At 41.1% G+C, this 18,008-nt stretch overlaps 1 protein-coding gene across 2 annotated transcripts; it reads right to left on the reverse strand.

Moving 5' to 3' along the window:
• Positions 1–3,703: 3,703 nt before the first annotated feature.
• LOC308168329 (agrin-like) lies at positions 3,704–9,945 on the reverse strand. 2 transcript variants are annotated; one of them, XM_080542879.1, is made up of 6 exons: positions 9,755–9,942; positions 7,683–7,792; positions 7,411–7,540; positions 7,179–7,238; positions 4,491–4,664; positions 3,704–4,033 (listed from the first exon to the last, which is right to left on the reverse strand). In XM_080542879.1, the coding sequence occupies exons 1-6, from the start codon at positions 9,822–9,824 to the stop codon at positions 3,990–3,992; spliced, it is 588 nt and encodes a 195-aa protein (XP_080399005.1). In that variant the 5' UTR covers positions 9,825–9,942; the 3' UTR covers positions 3,704–3,989. The 2 variants fall into 2 exon arrangements, with proteins under 2 accessions (XP_080399005.1, XP_080399006.1); XM_080542880.1 differs by lacking the exon at positions 7,179–7,238 and having other exon boundaries at positions 9,755–9,945.
• Positions 9,946–18,008: the final 8,063 nt, after the last annotated feature.

An 18,008-nucleotide genomic window follows, 5' to 3' on the forward strand; every position in this document is an offset into this window, starting at 1 on the left:
AAGCACATTGAATCTGATATTCTCAGATCCGATTCAGGCCTCAATATCATGCCGGCCTCATCAGGATAAGCAAGTATAAAGACATTTGTGCAGTTTTTCTGTGTAGGAGGCAGGTTAATTTACAAGAGGCACGAACTAGTGGTTTTTGTGTGTAAGTAGCAGTTTCCCATTCTAAAGACTCTGGTCATTTGACCTCCGAGGCGGCGCTAAGAGTAGGTGAAATAGGCACGGCTGTCCTAGTGTTAAAGGCACTTAAAGGTCAATTTAACGTATGTAAACTTCTGACCCTCTGGAATTGTGATATAGTGAATTAATATAGTGAAATAATCTGTTTGTAAACAATGTAAAAGTGACTTTTTTTCCCTTTTAGAGATTTTTATTTTTTATTTTTACAAGAATTTATATTCTTAAAATAAGAAGAGAAGTTACACTGCTATTACTCATTGCATTACAATAAATTATGGTATATAACATTTCACATTCTTTAGTTCAACTTAGAAATGAGCTATTAGCACCATCCCACTGACTGGCATAATGGCATTATCATGTGTGTATGTACTGTATGATATATTTTGTTGGGCTTGACATTAGTAGGTAGGTGAATATATAGAGGTTCACATATTTTTTCTTTTTTTCTTTCTTAACAATACTATCTATTGTATCATTACCACACATGACAATAGACAATTATTATACACTTGACTGCATTGTCAGGGCAGGGGAAACAAAGGCACAATTGCTAGTACCCCGCATTTGATCGATCCGTCAACCTCTTAATAAGATGCTGATTTATTCAAATGTGAAATTGAAACTGTGAAATACCAAAAAAGGATCTGATGAGAAAAAAATGACGACTGCTAAACCCTTCTTGACCTTTTCACCCAAGCCATTATGCCTAGACCGGCAGCACCTGCTCAGTAATTAAAGTGCAAATGTGACTGTGACTGCCCCCCCCTTCCCACAATCCCCTGCTTCACCCCCCCCTCTACCATTCTCCACCCGAGGTCTAGAGTTTCCTGCTTTCTCCGTCTCGCTCTCTCTCTCCTCTTACTTTCTCTCAATTAGGCCGTAGCCTCTAATGTAGATTCTCATTACTGAAAGCAAATTGGTTTTAAATTCTGAGTCCATCAAAGGCTAAGTAATCTCGGGTCTATCCGAGAAACGCTAAGCCGTCGCAGCTTTGTGCTCCGTCTCATTTTGGTATGTGCTCCTGCAGAAAAGTGTTGTTTTTTGGGGGGGAGATGGGGGCGGGCATAACAAATGAATAAGTCAATCTGGTCTCTTATTTCAAATGTTAACTTGTGTGTGTGCCAACCAAAGATTAATGATGTGATAGTATGCGTGGCTTGGTCAATATTTTAGATGAAATGACAGGGAAGAAATATGACCGCAGATGTGTACCCTATTTTGCCATGTGAGAAAAAGAGCAGGGGCACTTGGAGGAGATTTGCTTTTTTAATCACAAGCCCACAAAAACACTGTCGACTGCTTTGGAAAGACACAATAGTAATTCACTCCTGACGAGGAATGAACCTGTTTGCCCGCTCTGCGACTGCTGCCATACTTTACGAATATTTCTCAGATATTTGACATCTTTCTGCATTCTTGTCTCTCTTGGCTCTAGAAGATGAATGCTGGCTCTTTGAGGCGAAGGATGCCTAACACTCTTTTGCTTCAAAGAAAAGAGCAGAGTATTTTTTTCATAGCTAAGTGTCTGTAGTGATATCTGCAGTAGTACTGCGAAACACTAGAGAGACTTACTCAAGGCTTGTTACTTGTTGCATTGCTCTTCGGGCCGGATCTCTGAGAGGTAGTGGTGGTCTAGTGGATAGTGAGTTGGACTACTAGTGTGCCCTTGAGTAAGGCACTTAGCCCTCAGTTACTCCAGGGGGAATGTCCCTGTAATTCGTAATTGTAAATCGCTTTGGATTAAAAGCGTCTGCTAAATGGCAATATTTCTGCTAAATGGCAAATCTACTAAGAAAGAAGAAAATGAATGTGCGTGTTGACGAAAGTTGCACACAGAGAAAATGCAAATGAGTACAGCTGCATTTTGTCAATTAGTTTATGATCACTGCCATAGAAAAGTATTTTTTTTGCATGTATTGGGGCTTGCCTTCCGCTATCCTTTTCTAGAGCGGTTTGGATCGGTCTGGATTGGAAATGACACTTTTGAAAGCATAAGCGACTAATTTGAGGAAAATACTGTACATACAGAGCTAACATAATCTGTGTTAGGTGTGAGTGCGGTGCGAAATATAATGCATAAAATGTCACCAATTAGGCCTCAGTTTTTGCCTCTGAATTCATAAAATTGTTATATTCAAAACATTACATTTCAATATTTGTTAAGATTATGTTTTATTTTGACATTTGAAAGAGCCTTCTAGCAACTGTATTTTGGCCATGTCTGTGCTGGAATTATTTTACCACCTGCTTTTCATACGCTGTAAATACCACACGCTATCACCAATAAAGTTGGCGCTGTCATCTTGGGTAAGTCACAGTAATGTAGGTGGTTCATTGGCAACTATTAGCATAGTCCACAAATTGAGCGCTTCACCCAGAATCCAGAAATTCCCAAGTGATCCCATACATTGAAAATTTGTTTGGTCAAATTCGCTCAATATATAGCTCTCTCGCCAGGGGCGTGCCACCAAATTCTGGGCCCTATACATTAACAATCTCTGTGGGCCCCCTTCCTCTTTTGATCCATGACTCTCATGCATATTTTGATATAGAACATTTATTCTTAAATAGGAGAGCAATTTCCAATAGGCTATGAGACCAGTGGTGTAATTTCAGCAAAAGCCAAGATAAGACAAGGTACTGTGAGTGGGGGGGTTGAGGGGGGGTTAACCCCCCCCTCGTGGAATTTTTTTCCAAATCAGTTGTGCAATAGTCAATTTTAGTGAGTTGTTTCTATACAAATGACTTACATGACATTAAGGTAATGAATAAAGGTGATCTACAGTAGTATTCTCATGGTACAAATCTCAGGTAGTAATCTACATCTTTCCTAGCAGGTGGACCTGGTTCAATCTCATTAAAAACAAAAACATTACAGATTTAGCTATTCTCAACTCTAAATTAACTGCACTGTTAAACACAAGTATTGTAAGACCTCACCTGTGTCCCTGTACTTGTCTCTGCTGCCCTTATACCAAAAAGGTCCATGTTGCATATTTGTGTTACCAGCTCACCTATTAAAAGTGAGACGATTGACAATATCAAAAACATGCTTGCAAACACATATAACTTACTCACACACAAGTTATTGTTACTGGCCCCAATTTTGTACAATTATTACAGAAATGATTGAGAATAGAGACATAGTTGACATACTTAAACTAGCTGTTGTACCCTTTCGTTCCCCCCAATGTTCGCTAACTAGCTTGTAAAAAACTTTTTTTTTTCAAACTTTTATTCTGAAATATTTTTGGGGGGACTTTTATTCTGAAATGTTTTTTTGGGGACTTTTATTCTGAAATATTTTTGGGGGGACTTTTATTCTGAAATGTTTTATTTTCAGACTTTTATTCTGAAACATTTTGGGGGGGGGAATTTTATTCTGAAATATTTTTTTGGGGACTTTTATTCAGAAATAATTTTGGGGGGACATTTATTCAGACATTTTTTTTAGCCAGCTATGGCGGGTGCCATAAATTGCCATACCAAAACAATGCCTATCAAGACACAGAGAGCGAGCCACAGAGTTTTAATGAATAGATTGAAGAGCCGTACACAGGTAGACAGGTAAAGTCAAAGAGCCGCATGCCAAGAGGGGTCTCACAGATCTTCCAATATTTTGAGAGAACTGTGGCAAAGTTAATTCTCTCAATTGATGTAATCAACACACTTAAATGAGTTATGACACTAATTCATTCGAAATAAAGAACATTACAAACAAAACAAAACTGTAATTCCAGGATTTTCACGGGCCCTCTCCCTGCTGGGGCCCTGGGTAGTCAGGTCCACTTTTCCCCCAACTAGTGCACCCCTGATAGGATGTCTGGCAGGCTACATTTAATCTCTGAAAGACAATGAATACAATTATGATACAATCCACAAACCTATCATGATCAGTGGCAACACTTTAAGCGGAATACTATACTAGACAGGTTTAAAGGTCACCTGCTCAAACTGAAACCAAAGATCACTTGGTATAACTACCGGAGGCAGTAATCTGAGGGCTCATTGTAATGGAATGGAATAGAGAATGGTATCCAACACATTCCTCATTCCATTCCATGATACCATTCATACTTCAATTCCATGCACTGCAATAAGCCCAGCCATCCTTTGTGCATTTGACATATTGCTCATTCTATATATGAGTTGCTGAGTTTTGCCCCTGCCAATAGCGAGGAGTATTCACAAGGTGACCACACAAATGATCTCTGGAATAAGAGTGAACATGTTCAGCCTTTATGTGAATTATAAAGTAACACACAGTAATACAAATTTTCTCTGTGCACGGTGCTGCATACCTTCACATCCAGGTGTCGATGACCACTGTCGGTTCTCTTGGCACGTTACGGTGACCGATGACTTATGTGTGCCGATGGTCCAGTGTCCTGGAGCACAGTCCACTCTCACTGTTTCATCATCCGGAAAAAAAGAAAGTGTGGTCCCGCTTGTAGGTGTCAATGCACATTTTATCTCTGTATTTTGGAGAGGAAAATATTGAAAAGAGCAAATGTAAGTATGTTGCCATGGTACACAAATGCATGTCTCAGGAGGAGCAGTTAAGATGTAACCTGAAGAGATGGGTCTTCAGTCTACGACGGAAGATGGGTAGTGACTCTGCCGTTCTGACAGCCGTGGGGAGCTCATTCCACCAGCGGGGAGCCAGTGTTGTGAAGAGACGTGATCGGGCAGCCCGACTGCTGTGTAGAGGAGGTGGGGCCAGTCGGCCAGCCGAGGTGGAGGAACGGAGTGAGCGGGCAGGGGTTTGGGGGGTTACCATTTCCTTCAGGTAGGCAGGGGCTGTCCCTTTAGCTGCCTGGTATGCAAGCACCAGGGTCTTGAATCTGATGCGAGCTGCTATCGGGAGCCAGTGCAGGGTGCGAAGGAGAGGGGTGACATGCGAGTATTTGGGGAGGTTGAATACCAGCCGGGCAGCAGCATTCTGGATGAGCTGCAGGGGTCTAATGGCTGAAGCGGGGAGCCCAGCCAGGAGTACATTACAGTAATCCAGGCGGGAGATGACTAGTGCCTGGGTCAAGAGTTGCGCTGCCTCTCTGGTAAGGAATGGTCGTATCCTTCTGATGTTGTAGAGGAGGAATCTGCAGGAGCGAGCCGTTGCTGCAATGTTCTCCGCACAGGATAGTCGGTTATCCAGGATCACTCCAAGGTTCTTGGCTGTCAGGGAGGGGGTTACAGTAGAGTTCTCCACTGTGATGGAGAAGTCTTGGAGAGGGCAGGCTTTCCCGGGGATGAAGAGGAGCTCGTTCTTGTTAAGATTGAGCTTGAGATGGTGGTCAGCCATCCAAGTTGAAATGTCAGCGAGACATGCTGAGATACGGGTTGCCACGTGTACATCAGACGGGGGGAAGGACAGGAAGAGTTGAGTGTCGTCTGCGTAGCTGTGGTAGGAGAGCCCATGTGAAGAGATTACCGAGCCAAGAGACTTGGTGTAGAGGGAGAAGAGTAGGGGCCCTAGGACGGAACCCTGGGGAACTCCAGTGGAGAGGGTTCGTGGAGAAGATAGCGATTCTCTCCAGGTCACCTGGTAGGAGCGGCCCGCCAGGTAGGAAGAAAACCAGGAGTGTGCGGTGCCAGAGATGCCCAGGTCTGAGAGGATGGAGAGAAGGATCTGGTGATTGACTGTGTCGAAGGCAGCAGACAGGTCAAGGAGAATGAGAACAGAGGAGAGGGAGGAAGCTTGGGCAGAGTGGAGGGCTTCCGTGACAGCAAGGAGCGCAGTCTCAGTGGAATGCCCAGCCTTGAAGCCGGATTGGTGGGGTCTAAGTGATCCATCTTCCGGAGATAGTCAGTCAGTTGTTTAGATGCCGCGCGTTCAAGGGTTTTGGAAGGGAAGGAGAGAAGGGATACAGGTCTGTAATTGTGAACAGATGATGGGTCAAGGGTAGGTTTCTTGAGGAGAGGCTTGACTCTGGCTATTTTGAAGGCCGCTGGGACAGATCCAGTGGATAGGGAGGAGTTGATTAGGGTGGTAAGGTAAGGAAGGATGTCGGCGGAAATGGATTGGAGAAGAGGGGAGGGGATGGGGTCAAGAGGGCATGTGGTTGCCCGCTTTGATGTGATAAGTGTGAGAATCTCATCGGGGGAGAGGGGGAAAAAAGATGACAATCCAGAGATCGAGTGTCGAGGAGAGAGTTTGGAAGGGGTGTTAGCATTGTTAGTGGGAACAGTGTTAGCATTGTTAGTGGGAGGAGGGAGAGGTGGGGGGAGAAAGGTGCTGCTGATGTCGTCCACCTTTTTTTCAAAGTAGGTGACAAAGTCATCGGCGGACAGGGAGGAAGGAGGAGGGGGAGGAGGTGGATTAAGGAGTGAAGAGAAAGTGGAGAACAGTTTTCTAGGATTAGAGGCAGAAGAATGTATTTTTTAATGATAGTAGGATGTTTTAGCAGCTGATGCCGAGGAGGCGTAGGTGGCAAGGAGAGAGTGATAGAGGTTAAGGTCATCAGAAAGGCCAGTTTTTCTCCATTTCCTCTCAGCTGCTCTGAGCTCTAGTCTACAAGCGTGTAGCGTTTCAGAGAGCCAGGGAGCTCGAGGAGAGGATCGAGCTGGCTTCAAGGTTAGTGGACAGAGGGTGTCGAAGGATGAGGTGAGAGCGGACAGGAGGGTTGAGGATGCCGCATCAGTGGATAGAAGGGAGAAGGATTCGACAGAGGGTAGGGAGGATAGGACAGAAGAAGAGAGGGCGCTGGGGGACAGGGTACGTAGGTTACGACGAGAGGGTCTTAAGTGGTTAGAGGCTGAGAGGGAAGAGGAAGTTTTGAGGGGAAGGGAGAAGGATATAAAGTGGTGATCAGAAACTGGAAGAGGGGTAACGGTAAGGTTGGAAGTGTGGGAAGATCTGGTGAAGACAAGGTCGAGCTGATTGCCTGCCTTATGAGTCGGAGGAGAGGGGGACAGGGTAAGGCCGAAGGAGAGGAGAAGGTCAAGTACTCCAGATGAGAGAAGCTTCTCAGATTGGAAATTGAAGTCACCTAGTAGTACGAGCGGAGTGCCATCATCAGGGAAAGAGCTGAGAAGGCCATCCATCTCGCCTAGGAGATGGACACAACACAACATTTGACCGGAAATTAACATGATTCCTAACAACATACAACAACTATAGAAATAATAATAACTTGTATTTGTATAGCACTTTTCCTGCAAACGTTGCAGCTCAAACTGCTTTATTTGTATGTTCATAGATGACAGCATGTGCTTTCTCACCTGTATAGCAGGCCCTGCTAGTAGCCAATGAGATGTCCCGTTGCTGCTTACATGCTGCTCGCCTCAGAAAACACTCATTCTGATAGGTGTCTCCGTTCGAGCCGCACACTGGGATGTACTTCTTATGGCACTGAGACACAAAGAACAAAAGGGAGGGGGTTATAACCACCAGGTTATAATGAATGGTTATAACAGTCTCTGTGGTCGTTACGGGTTTATCTATTGCACAACGTAGGAAGGCCCAGTAGGAGTGTTAATCACTGTTAACTCACATGAAACCGGCACACACACTTCACATCAGCACCACTCTCCCGACAGGTTCCTCCGTAGCGACACGTCGCAGCATCACACACTCTCAGGTCACTCTTCTTCTCTGAGAGATCTGAGAGAGAGAGAGAGATAGAGAGAGAAAGAGAGAAAGAAAGAGAGAGAGACTGCTGTAGATACTGGTTTGGAGTGCCAATACGCTGGTATTTCATCAACTCAAAGATTAGATGAAGACGACCTAACAAACCTAACCTTTGACCGATGAGAAGATTTAAACTAAAAGGTAGCCGATCAATTCGGGCACTCCTAAAATCATCAATAAACCACTAACAGTCTCAGTACTCGATGCTCCTGGGTGTCAGTCAGTCAACCAGTGTTCCCTCTGTCTGCATGAGGGACTGGTCCTATTACCCCACGGTCTTAGATGACTATTGACCAAACAGGTTGTTTCCTGGTGAAGGCAAGGTCGCCCTGGGGCTCTGAGGCAGTCAATTAAAAGACAGGTCACGGCCTGAGACTGCTCTGTCATTAGGAAATACCACCCCGGGTAGAACATCCTTTTACCCATGGTAAACACTGCAGTAACGGCCATAGAGTTGGAATAGGTCTCTTAGTTGGATTAAAACCAAACCAGTACAGAATGAATAACATGGCATTGGTCCTGAATGACAAGAGTTCAGTCAATCGTGTTGAGTCAATGATGTTCAGTAGGTGAACTAATCAAAGAATTTAGTTTAATTTTAATAATTAAATTATTTTGCCATTTAGCAGACGCTTTTAATCCAAAGCGATTTACAATTACGAATTACAGGGACATTCCCCTGGAGTAACTGAGGGCTAAGTGCCTTACTCAAGGGCACACTAGTAGTGGTGTGGATTCAGACGGGATTTGAACTCACAACCTTCCGATCACAAGTCCAACTCACTATCCACTAGACCACCACTACCCCTTGTTTAATTAGCCTATAACATTAGTTGGCATAGGAAGACAGGCGGACATTTCACAACAGGGCCAGGTTTCATTGAACCCAGTCAGTGCATGCTCGAAAGTATAGTTTATTCTCTATATTATGGATATCAGAGAGTGAACACAAAAATGGTTCTTACGAAACAAATGTTTTAGTCCCAAATAATCATTAAGACATAAGACATAAGGCTTATCAAGACTCTTTCCGATCAGGAGCTTTACTGTATGGTTTCTAAGGAACACATCTGCCAGAGGTTGCTGGGCTTGATTAGAAGCTAATTATAGGTTGTTTTTGAGGCAAGCAAGGCTACAGGGAGTTGGAATAGGTTGAACCCGGTAAACATACATACATAGCTGGAATGTTGTCTCATCCATAGGTGATGGTGAACCCCAAGCCTTACCCCATCCCCCTCCCAACTCCTTAACCCCACCCCCACCCCCACTCCTATAACACCCCACATAAGACCAAAAGTCAGTGTTCCTAAATGGACTAACTAAAGGTTTCCATCTCTAGAAAACCAGAGAGTGCATGCAGGAGAGCAGGACTGGCCAGGGTGGGGTTCAGAGGTGGCAGTTATATCTCCCGGTATACACCTGACCAGTGACAGGGGGGCTAGCAGTGTCCCTTTAAAATATACACATGTTGGCCTAGCACATTCAAGAGAATATCTCATCTCACTGTTAAACATAAAACAAATAAACATGTTTGCTGTTTGCTCCCTGTCGGGGAAGAAGTGACAATGGAATGACTTAAAGACTTGGGCATTTCCGTGCTGGGAACAGCAAACAATGGAATTGACTCATGTTGTAAACAATAATAGTAATTGACTCACATGTTGTAAACAATAATAGTAATTGACCCATATGTTGTAAACAATAATAGTAATTGACTCACGTGTTTTAAACAATAATAGTAATTGACTCACATGTTGCACTTTTTTTGCAATACTGCTTCAAATATGAATACATTTACAGCTTAAATTACAGTTGAATATATTAAATATGCTGACAACAAAGGTATTATTATTATTATTATTATTACACAACACAAACACAAATATATCTTTCTATACCTACAATAACAATATTAATCAGGCAGAGGGATCTTACCTTGGCCTGTCACAAAGTTGAGTGTACACACCCATAGTGCAAGGATGGAGCTTCGTATTATCACCTGCATTATAGCTGCATCAACCTCTGCAACAGTCAGCTAAATTGTTTTTTAATGATACAACCTGATTCAAGTACAGCGATAAGACATACACTGTATGAGCATGCAGAGGTAGTGGTAGAGTATATCTGTCAGAAGGAAGGACTTGAGGGAGGGTTTACGGGAATTGACCACACTACATCACATGATAAATAGACGGTCACCAAATGCGAAGTGCGTCGAAAGACAAACAAGACTGTCTGTTGGGGAGGGATTGATCTGTTCTTTTGAACTGGCAACAAGGCACTGATAAGAATTGGTCATGGGTTTAGAACACATACAAAAAACACAGGCAGAAAGACTACACTGGGTGACCCTACTCTTGTGCCATTATGTTATCATTTTTAGATTTTTAAATAGATGTACAGTATTTGTGTTTTTTATGTATCTACTCCATCATTTCTACAAATAAGTCTACTATTTGGAAAGTGTTTTATAAAGGCCAAATGAATTGTCCATTAACTGTATTGTGCTGTACTGTGCTGTTATAGTAGTAGTGGGGTGCCTGAGCACTCAGTCATTTCATTTTCATTTCTAGGGGGCGCCGTTTTGAGCAAAATTGCTATAACTTTTGAACGGATTGTCCGATCTGAACAAGTGAAATATGTATGGATTCAGGATCAAGAGTACTATCTGATAATACAGTATACAGCTTATTGTGTATAGCTTATTTTGTCTGCTATTCACAAGAATAGACTGAGAACTACCTTGTGTGTCTGCTTGATTATATTCTTTGTGTCTTTTCTAAGAGACACTAGTGTCCTGGGAGAGGTATGGATCCTAATTTTCCTTCCCTCATTAAATGGAGGATCAATAAAGGGTAGAGACATGATCTGTATGCCAAGAAGCATCATAGTTCCAAGGTAATGAGTACCTATTTGACTGGGATGCTACTATGGGTAGTCCTGTGAGTTTCGAAAACTTTAAGGTCACACACAGCAGAAACTCCAATATCTAAACTAAACTAAATATAGTTTGAGATCAAAGCTGCCTGAGAGCATTTTGTCTTCACATTGAAATTATATATATATATATAAGAGATTACATATATATAGAAACATTTTTTTTTTGTCTGTTTCTTTTAAAAGTATTTTTTTCTGAGTGGGGCAGTCCCACTCATATGTTTCATTTTATTGGACAGATATATACTGTATATATATATATATATATATATATATATATATATATATATATATACTATACAGACAGGAAAGTAAGGAGAAGAAGGGAATGCATGCCGACATGGGCATATGTGTGCACTGTAGACCGCGGTGCTAGACCATTGGACCACCCCAGGCCACTTTTTTGTCTGTTTCTAATAGTAATAATGTTATATTTCACAGCTAAAATAACTATAGTCATTGATATGTGTCACATCACTGAATAAAAAACAAACTGTCTATTGTGTGATTCTTTCACTCCCTGGCTGTATGTCTTTCTTGTAGTTATAATCTAGCAATCATTTTAACTATATTTATGATACATACAGCCATTTACAGTTATATTCAGTTAGTGGTTGATCATTCTGGCGTGGCAGTGTTACAGATGGCACACTTTTTGATATCCAACAATATACAGTACGGCCACCTTTTATTTGTTTCTCTCTATCTCTCTTTCACATGTGCGCGCGTGTTCACACACACACACACACACACACACACACACACACACACACACACACACACACACACACACACACACAAAACCACTAACTCAAAGTCAGCTTAGGTTTTGGTTGCTGCAGGGCTGGGATAAGTCTTTGTTTGTCTCCTGGAGATTTTGTGTAATTGCTGGGCTCTGTTTGCCAGGGGAGACTAGCTGTCACACAACACTGAGCTGTCTAGGACACATCACTGCTAGACAACACTCACTGCTAACCTTGGTGACAGTATAGTATATGCAGCTACCTCAGACCCTTTTCAAGGTATCATCAATACACAGCAAAGGACAACAGACAAACAAACCAACCAAACCAAACTGTTATGATACATGGAGCAACTTTAATCAATTATCATAAATATAGCATCATTTGTGTCATACTTCTCATTGTTGTTAACACGGATTACCGTCTGATTATGAAAATATTTTGATTTTTGTATGCATACCATGGTAAAAGCCAGAGCCTTATAAAAGCCCACGGTAAAGCTACTCAAATTATTACCAGGTTTGTAACAACATACTGCATACTTGCCATAAGGAATGTATGTCATCTTGTCCTGGTTACGTTAAGTTTATGATAGCATTAAAAAGTAATTGGTGTGTGTCTTTATGGAAGCATAATCCGTAGCAACTGCTGCCTTGAATATCTCTTGGCCTTTATCACCACCCATCCCTATCAGATGGGTGCCTATATTTAGTGTATAGTGTTAGAGTGTCATTACAAATGTCTCGAAACAGGCTTTTGTGTGCTAGGGAAACTACTAGCTGGTCACTGAAGGTTGAAAGGGCAAACATGTGTTTCATTTATATAATGTATATGATATTAATGGGTTATTACATACCCATTTTCCATTGAGTGGTTAACAAAAAAAGGTTTAAGGCTGTAGTGTTGTTTTCCAAAGGCACACACCATATGGCTAACCTTCATGAAGTGCAATTGCATCCAACACGAAGGGGGACATTACCTTGACTCTGATTAGTCTATGGCTTTATTCTAGGAGAAACAGCTGTTCAATTAGGAATCGTGCCACTTCTCAATGAATAGACTAATGTTTTGTTAATGCACACCTCAAGAGCTTATATATTGGTATTAAATAAGATCAGCAGTGACATTGCTTCAATGACATAGATAGGAGGGACATGCTTCACCTCTATTTATCTAGGTTATTCTATCCTTTGTATAGGGTTGCCTGTAAAAGATGGTTGCTTTAATTGTAGCTTGATAGTGGATGAAGTGAAAAAAAGTGCACGGACAAGAGCAACGTTTTAGTTACGGTACTCAACTATCATCCTTTACTCAACTATCATCTATCATCCTTTAGATGATATCATCCTATCTATCATCCTTTACTCAACTATCATCCTTTTTAATTTTTAATTTTTCCTCTAATGAGGCGAGTACTTTCAGAGAAGGGTATTGTGGGGAGCAATGGTTTTAACATAACAGCCTGACTTCAATCATTTCGTACAATATCCCACGTAAAGTAATATCCCAGAATCCATCAAGATGTTTACATACAGTATAGACATTCAATGCAGGTCACAGGTTTGAGTCTGCTTAGGGGCAATTTTGACAAAAGTGCCAATTCTTGTTGATAATGCTAATGGTTACTAATATGTTTCTATTACCTTTACCTCTACACGCAAGTCTTGCAATGCTTAATGGCATCTTGATGATTTCATATGTCACATGTAAACAAGCTAACTTTGAGGTCAAATCGAAGTTCATTGGCTAGAAGTTTAGTTTAATTCTGATGCTTTTTTTTTCTTTTTGAAAAATGTGACTAGGAAAACACTAGTGGGATTTTAATTTAGTTGAACTACCCTTACCTTAGGCTCAAGCTACTGCAAAATGCAGTTAGAATTATAGCTCAGCAATTCCCAAACTCAAAATCCAACCAATTAGAGCTACTTTTAGGCAACTAGAATACACTTGGACATCATTATTATATGTTGGCTTAGTCGGGAATCAAGTTCAAAGTCACAGGAAATTATTGATGTCAATTGTAGGTCATGAGACAAAAAGGTTTTCAACCTGTATGTACAGTAGTTGGTCCCACAGTGGTGCTGATAATATACATAGGTGTAAATGCCATTCTTGGGTGGACATATACCTTGTCACGAGATCACATCGACATGAGGTAACCGTTTTGACATTTAGTCCTGAAGGAAAATAGTCTGCACCAATTGCATCTAAGCTAGTAGTAAATGCAGATGTGTGTCCTGAGGGACTTTCTGTCCAATGTTATTTTCGGTGCACCTGCAGATAAAGCTTCAGACAGCAGGCTGGACTACACAAGATAAGTCCAATCATTCCAATAGTTTAGATAACTGTAGCTTGTAACATGTCAATATAATTGTTACGGTATGCTATCACCATCAAAAGCTTGTTTATAACCTTGTTTATAACCTACCCATAGTTATTCTGGCATGGTTATCATTGGGTGCATGGTGCTTCTCATGTTGGAGTATGTTTTCTTTCTTTTTAAAGACTTACAGTACATTACGTCTATTTAACCTTCAAAAATGAATTAATTATCAATTCATATGTATATCAAAAGTCACATTTGATTCTGCATAAATGTATTTCCCAATGTGATAAAATATAACTTTGTGTCATCATCAATAATGTTTGGGTGAATAACATGACGTGATCAAAGATCTAATAAAGACCCAAGGACAGTTGCTGTGAATCATTGTTTGCCTTTTGTGATTTTACAGTGGCATCCTTGCTTGCTCTTTTTTGCTCGTTCTCCCTCTGAGACATACACACAGTTTTTCTTGACCCAATAGCCCAATTTAAATGTCATGTTTAAAGCAACGTGACTCTTATGTTCTACGAATGGTTTGTTGTTTCCATTATCTACTGTCACTTTTGAGGTCTCCCTCTGTGATCCTACTCCCCTGCAACACGACCACCAGAAAGACAAGCAAGGACAATAGCAGTTATCTCTGTTGTGCACAAGCGTCTCTGAGCTTTGTCCATAAAGACTATAATCACTGATGAACAAGAGGCTCAGAAATACAGTGCTGTATTTTATTTTTTATTTTTATTAAACCTTTATTTAAGGCAGGGAGGTCCTACCGTCCTACTGAGATTGACGTCTCTTCTTCAGAGATGCCCTTGCTTACAGGCATGAAACATGAACAATCATAAGTGTGCACTCAGAATTAGAAACATAATACATTTAATTAATTGCACAATTAATTAATCAATTAGAAAATACATTTACACAATATAATCAATTAAAACATGTGCATACAACATTCCTCACATGACAGATCCATCATCAAGATCTTAAACTGAATGACATCAGAGAATCTAATTTGAGTATTTTTTGAAGTACGGTGGTCCATTTTAGGATATCCTCAGTTCTCAGGCGATAGAGTCAGTTGTCAGATCAAAAGGATCTAGTTATCAAATCAAATTGCTATACTCCCTCAAGCATGAGATCAAACTGTCATACACCTAACACGGAAAGACTTACTCCCTAAGGCCTTAGACAAAAAGGCTATACTCCGTAAGGCCATAGGCGAAAAAGGTTACCGGTATACTCTGTAAGGCCTCAGGTAGACCTTGTCTTTTCAGCAATATACCATATCATAATCAATAACAATAAATGTATAACATTGTTGTTTTTTTTTGTGGCAATTAATCCTGTTTAGAAAATTGCAATAGTTTCATTTGAAAAACGACGATATCCAATGCAAAGACCCCATCAAAACACATGAACATGAGCATATATTTAAATCAAACAAGAACCCACAAAGATACATCAGTTAGTGGGTGCAACATAAAGATCAGAAATTCACAATTACCCTACCCACAATTGCAAGGCAATTGTAACTTCTAACTTTAAAAGTGTTTTATTGATTGCTAATTTCCTACAAAAAGCATCATGAAGTGTCATGAAATTAGCTTATGCGGATTAGAATAATTCAAGTATTGTGTTTACAAATAAATAAATACATAAATGGTCCTTCCATTTGTGACTCAGTTCCCAACGTTCACCAAAAAGAAACGGCTTGTTCACGAACAACCCATCACCATCATAAACCTCTGAGCTGCTTCTGGTTTGACAATATTGAGGGAAGTTCAGTTGTTCTTAAAAAAAAAAGTTGTCTTTCAATTGAAACGATCAGAACAATTCATTTTGTTTGAAAATGCTGAAGTTATGCACCTCTTCGCCTCTTCTGATGAAAATCTCAAAGAATCATGTTTCTCGCTTACCAGATTGTCATGAAATATTGTAGCAGGCAAATTAAGGGTGAGTGTGTTTTTGTATGTAGTTTTGGTTGAAAATGAACACAAAACCTATTCTGAATTATTCTGCATACCATACTGTTATGGCACCAGTATCCAGGAGGTCTGTCACACATCTCTGCATTGGATGTAATAGTTGTTTAAATCGTGTTTTTCAAGTCAAACTAACATTTTCTAAACATGATGAATTTCCTTAAATAACTTGTTATCGATTACGATATGGTATATTGCTGAGGCAGCAAAGCCTTTCAGTCTATGTCCTTACGGAGTATAACCTTTTCGTCAATGGACTCAAGGAGTACAGTATTATCGCTTATCGCTAAGGCTTTATGGAGTATATTTTCTTTTCCTATAGCCTTTTTGTATATCGCCTTATGGAATACAGCCTTTTTACCTGAGGCCTTAGGGAGTATAGCCTTTTTGTTTATGGCCTTACGGAGGAAAGCCTTTTTGTCTAAGCCTGGACTAGGTGTATAGCCTTTTAGTTTAAGGGAGTAGTTTGATCTGATGATTAGAGGATTTTACAACTGAATCCATCAACTGAGAACTGAGGATGTCCTAAAATGGAAACCGTATTGAAGGTTGTTCCAAATACTCGGGGCACAGAAGGCTGATTTACCTAGTTCAGACAAACGTGTGGCACCTTGAGGGTTAGCCAAGCTTGGGACCTGGTTTGGCACTCTGGAGAGCATGTCTGCCATGAAAGCAATGATGTATGACAGGCGTTTTAAATTAACTGCTTTACACACAAATAAAAATCCAATAATAAGACCTCCATCAAAGACTCCCAGCCCATAGACTGATACAGAAGACAATGTAGGGTGTGGAAACGTTCCTGAGAAATGAACCAGGGAGCAGAATGATAAACCTAGTGGTTTAAGAACGGAGGATGCCATGTGCATATACTACATTATAGCCCCTTTCACACATAGTTCCCTGTAAATTGCATGGAATCCCAACCCGGGTCTGCCGGGCACTTTCACCGTTCACACAAGAGCGAATTGCCCGATAATTACCTGAGATTGGATATCGGTCTACAATCTTTTGGGTCAAAAGGATCTCGGTTACTTTTCTTCAGGGTGGGTCTAACCAGGGCAGTTTTAAGTGCCGGTGGAAAAATGCCTGTAAGTAGGGAGTGATTTACAATATCTAGTATGTCCTCGGATACAGTTGAAGATTTCCTTAAAAAATGTGGTGGGAATAGGGTCAAGGGGGACACGTAGACGGTGTGACACCACTTTGAACTACCTTGTGTTCACTGACATAACTTGCCACACGTTCTGGTAAGGTGTTATTAAACTGCTCCAGAACCACCAAATCAGACAACTTATCAAATGTTTCTACCTCTGATGCAGTGCACCAGCGATTGAACTGAGGCAACAAATCCTGAACAAACTCTACTCTGTGATTGCGCCTTTTACGGCCCTTGAAACGCTGTCTGTAAGCCTCTGGCACCAAATCATAGGCCTTCAGCACTGCCATTTTGCAGGTTACATAAACCGTAGTCAGTTACACTAAGTGCTGCCTATGCCTCTTGAGCCTTACCCACCAATACACAACAGTAAAGTGCAGTCTGCATTAGAGCAACCCTGAGTTTCCGCTACTCTCTCAAACAAAGAAAAAAAAGTATCTGGGTAACTCTCATTGAATCTAGGAAGCAACTGCAATTTTTTGTGCAGCTCTTACTAGAGACGCCACTTCCTCCTTAAGTGGACCCCCCCTTGATGAGGTCTAGCTTCCTCCCTTCTAACTGTAATTTAGCAAACTCAGTTTTCTGTATACCGTAATCTCCTCTAATGCAAGCTCACAGTTTTGATGCTCACGTTTTAGCAATAACAGTTATTTTTGTTGGTCAAAACTCAATGCAGCAACACCCAGGGATACACTTGGAGTAACACACTATGAATCCTTTACAGTTAAAACACCACCCTCAACTATCTTAACCTTCAACATAGCCTTGATGCAGTCCTATCTTGCAGGTCATTTTGAAACCAATTACAGGCCGACTGGTCCAAACCAATGGCAGATAACCTCTGCAATAGGAGAGCATGATGACAACTTGACAACTTGTGTCTGCTGCAGAAGGAGCATTGAGGTAGATCACCGTTGTGATGGCAGTATGAACCTTTTAAACACTAGACTACTGTATTAAATGCGGCACCACAACTCCAACCTTGAATTTGAATGTGATCTAATGAGAAAGTATATAGTCAGTGGGCCTCTGATTGGTT

Source organism: Nansenia antarctica, assembly GCF_963989245.1.
Source record: "Nansenia antarctica genome assembly, chromosome: 12".
NCBI classification, from domain to species: domain Eukaryota; kingdom Metazoa; phylum Chordata; class Actinopteri; order Argentiniformes; family Microstomatidae; genus Nansenia; species Nansenia antarctica.

What these genes read in the sequence shown, in the direction of transcription:
- LOC308168329 (XM_080542879.1), bottom strand. Translation starts at nt 9,824, where the DNA reads ATGCAGGTGATAATACGAAGCTCCATCCTTGCACTATGGGTGTGTACA. An exon ending in CAACTTTGTGACAGGCCAAG is followed by an intron (nt 7,793 to 9,754) that starts GTAAGATCCCTC and finishes TCTCTCTCTCAG; the next exon opens with ATCTCTCAGAGAAGAAGAGT. An exon ending in CACTCCGCTCGTACTACTAG is followed by an intron (nt 4,665 to 7,178) that starts GTGACTTCAATT and finishes TCCAAAATACAG; the next exon opens with AGATAAAATGTGCATTGACA.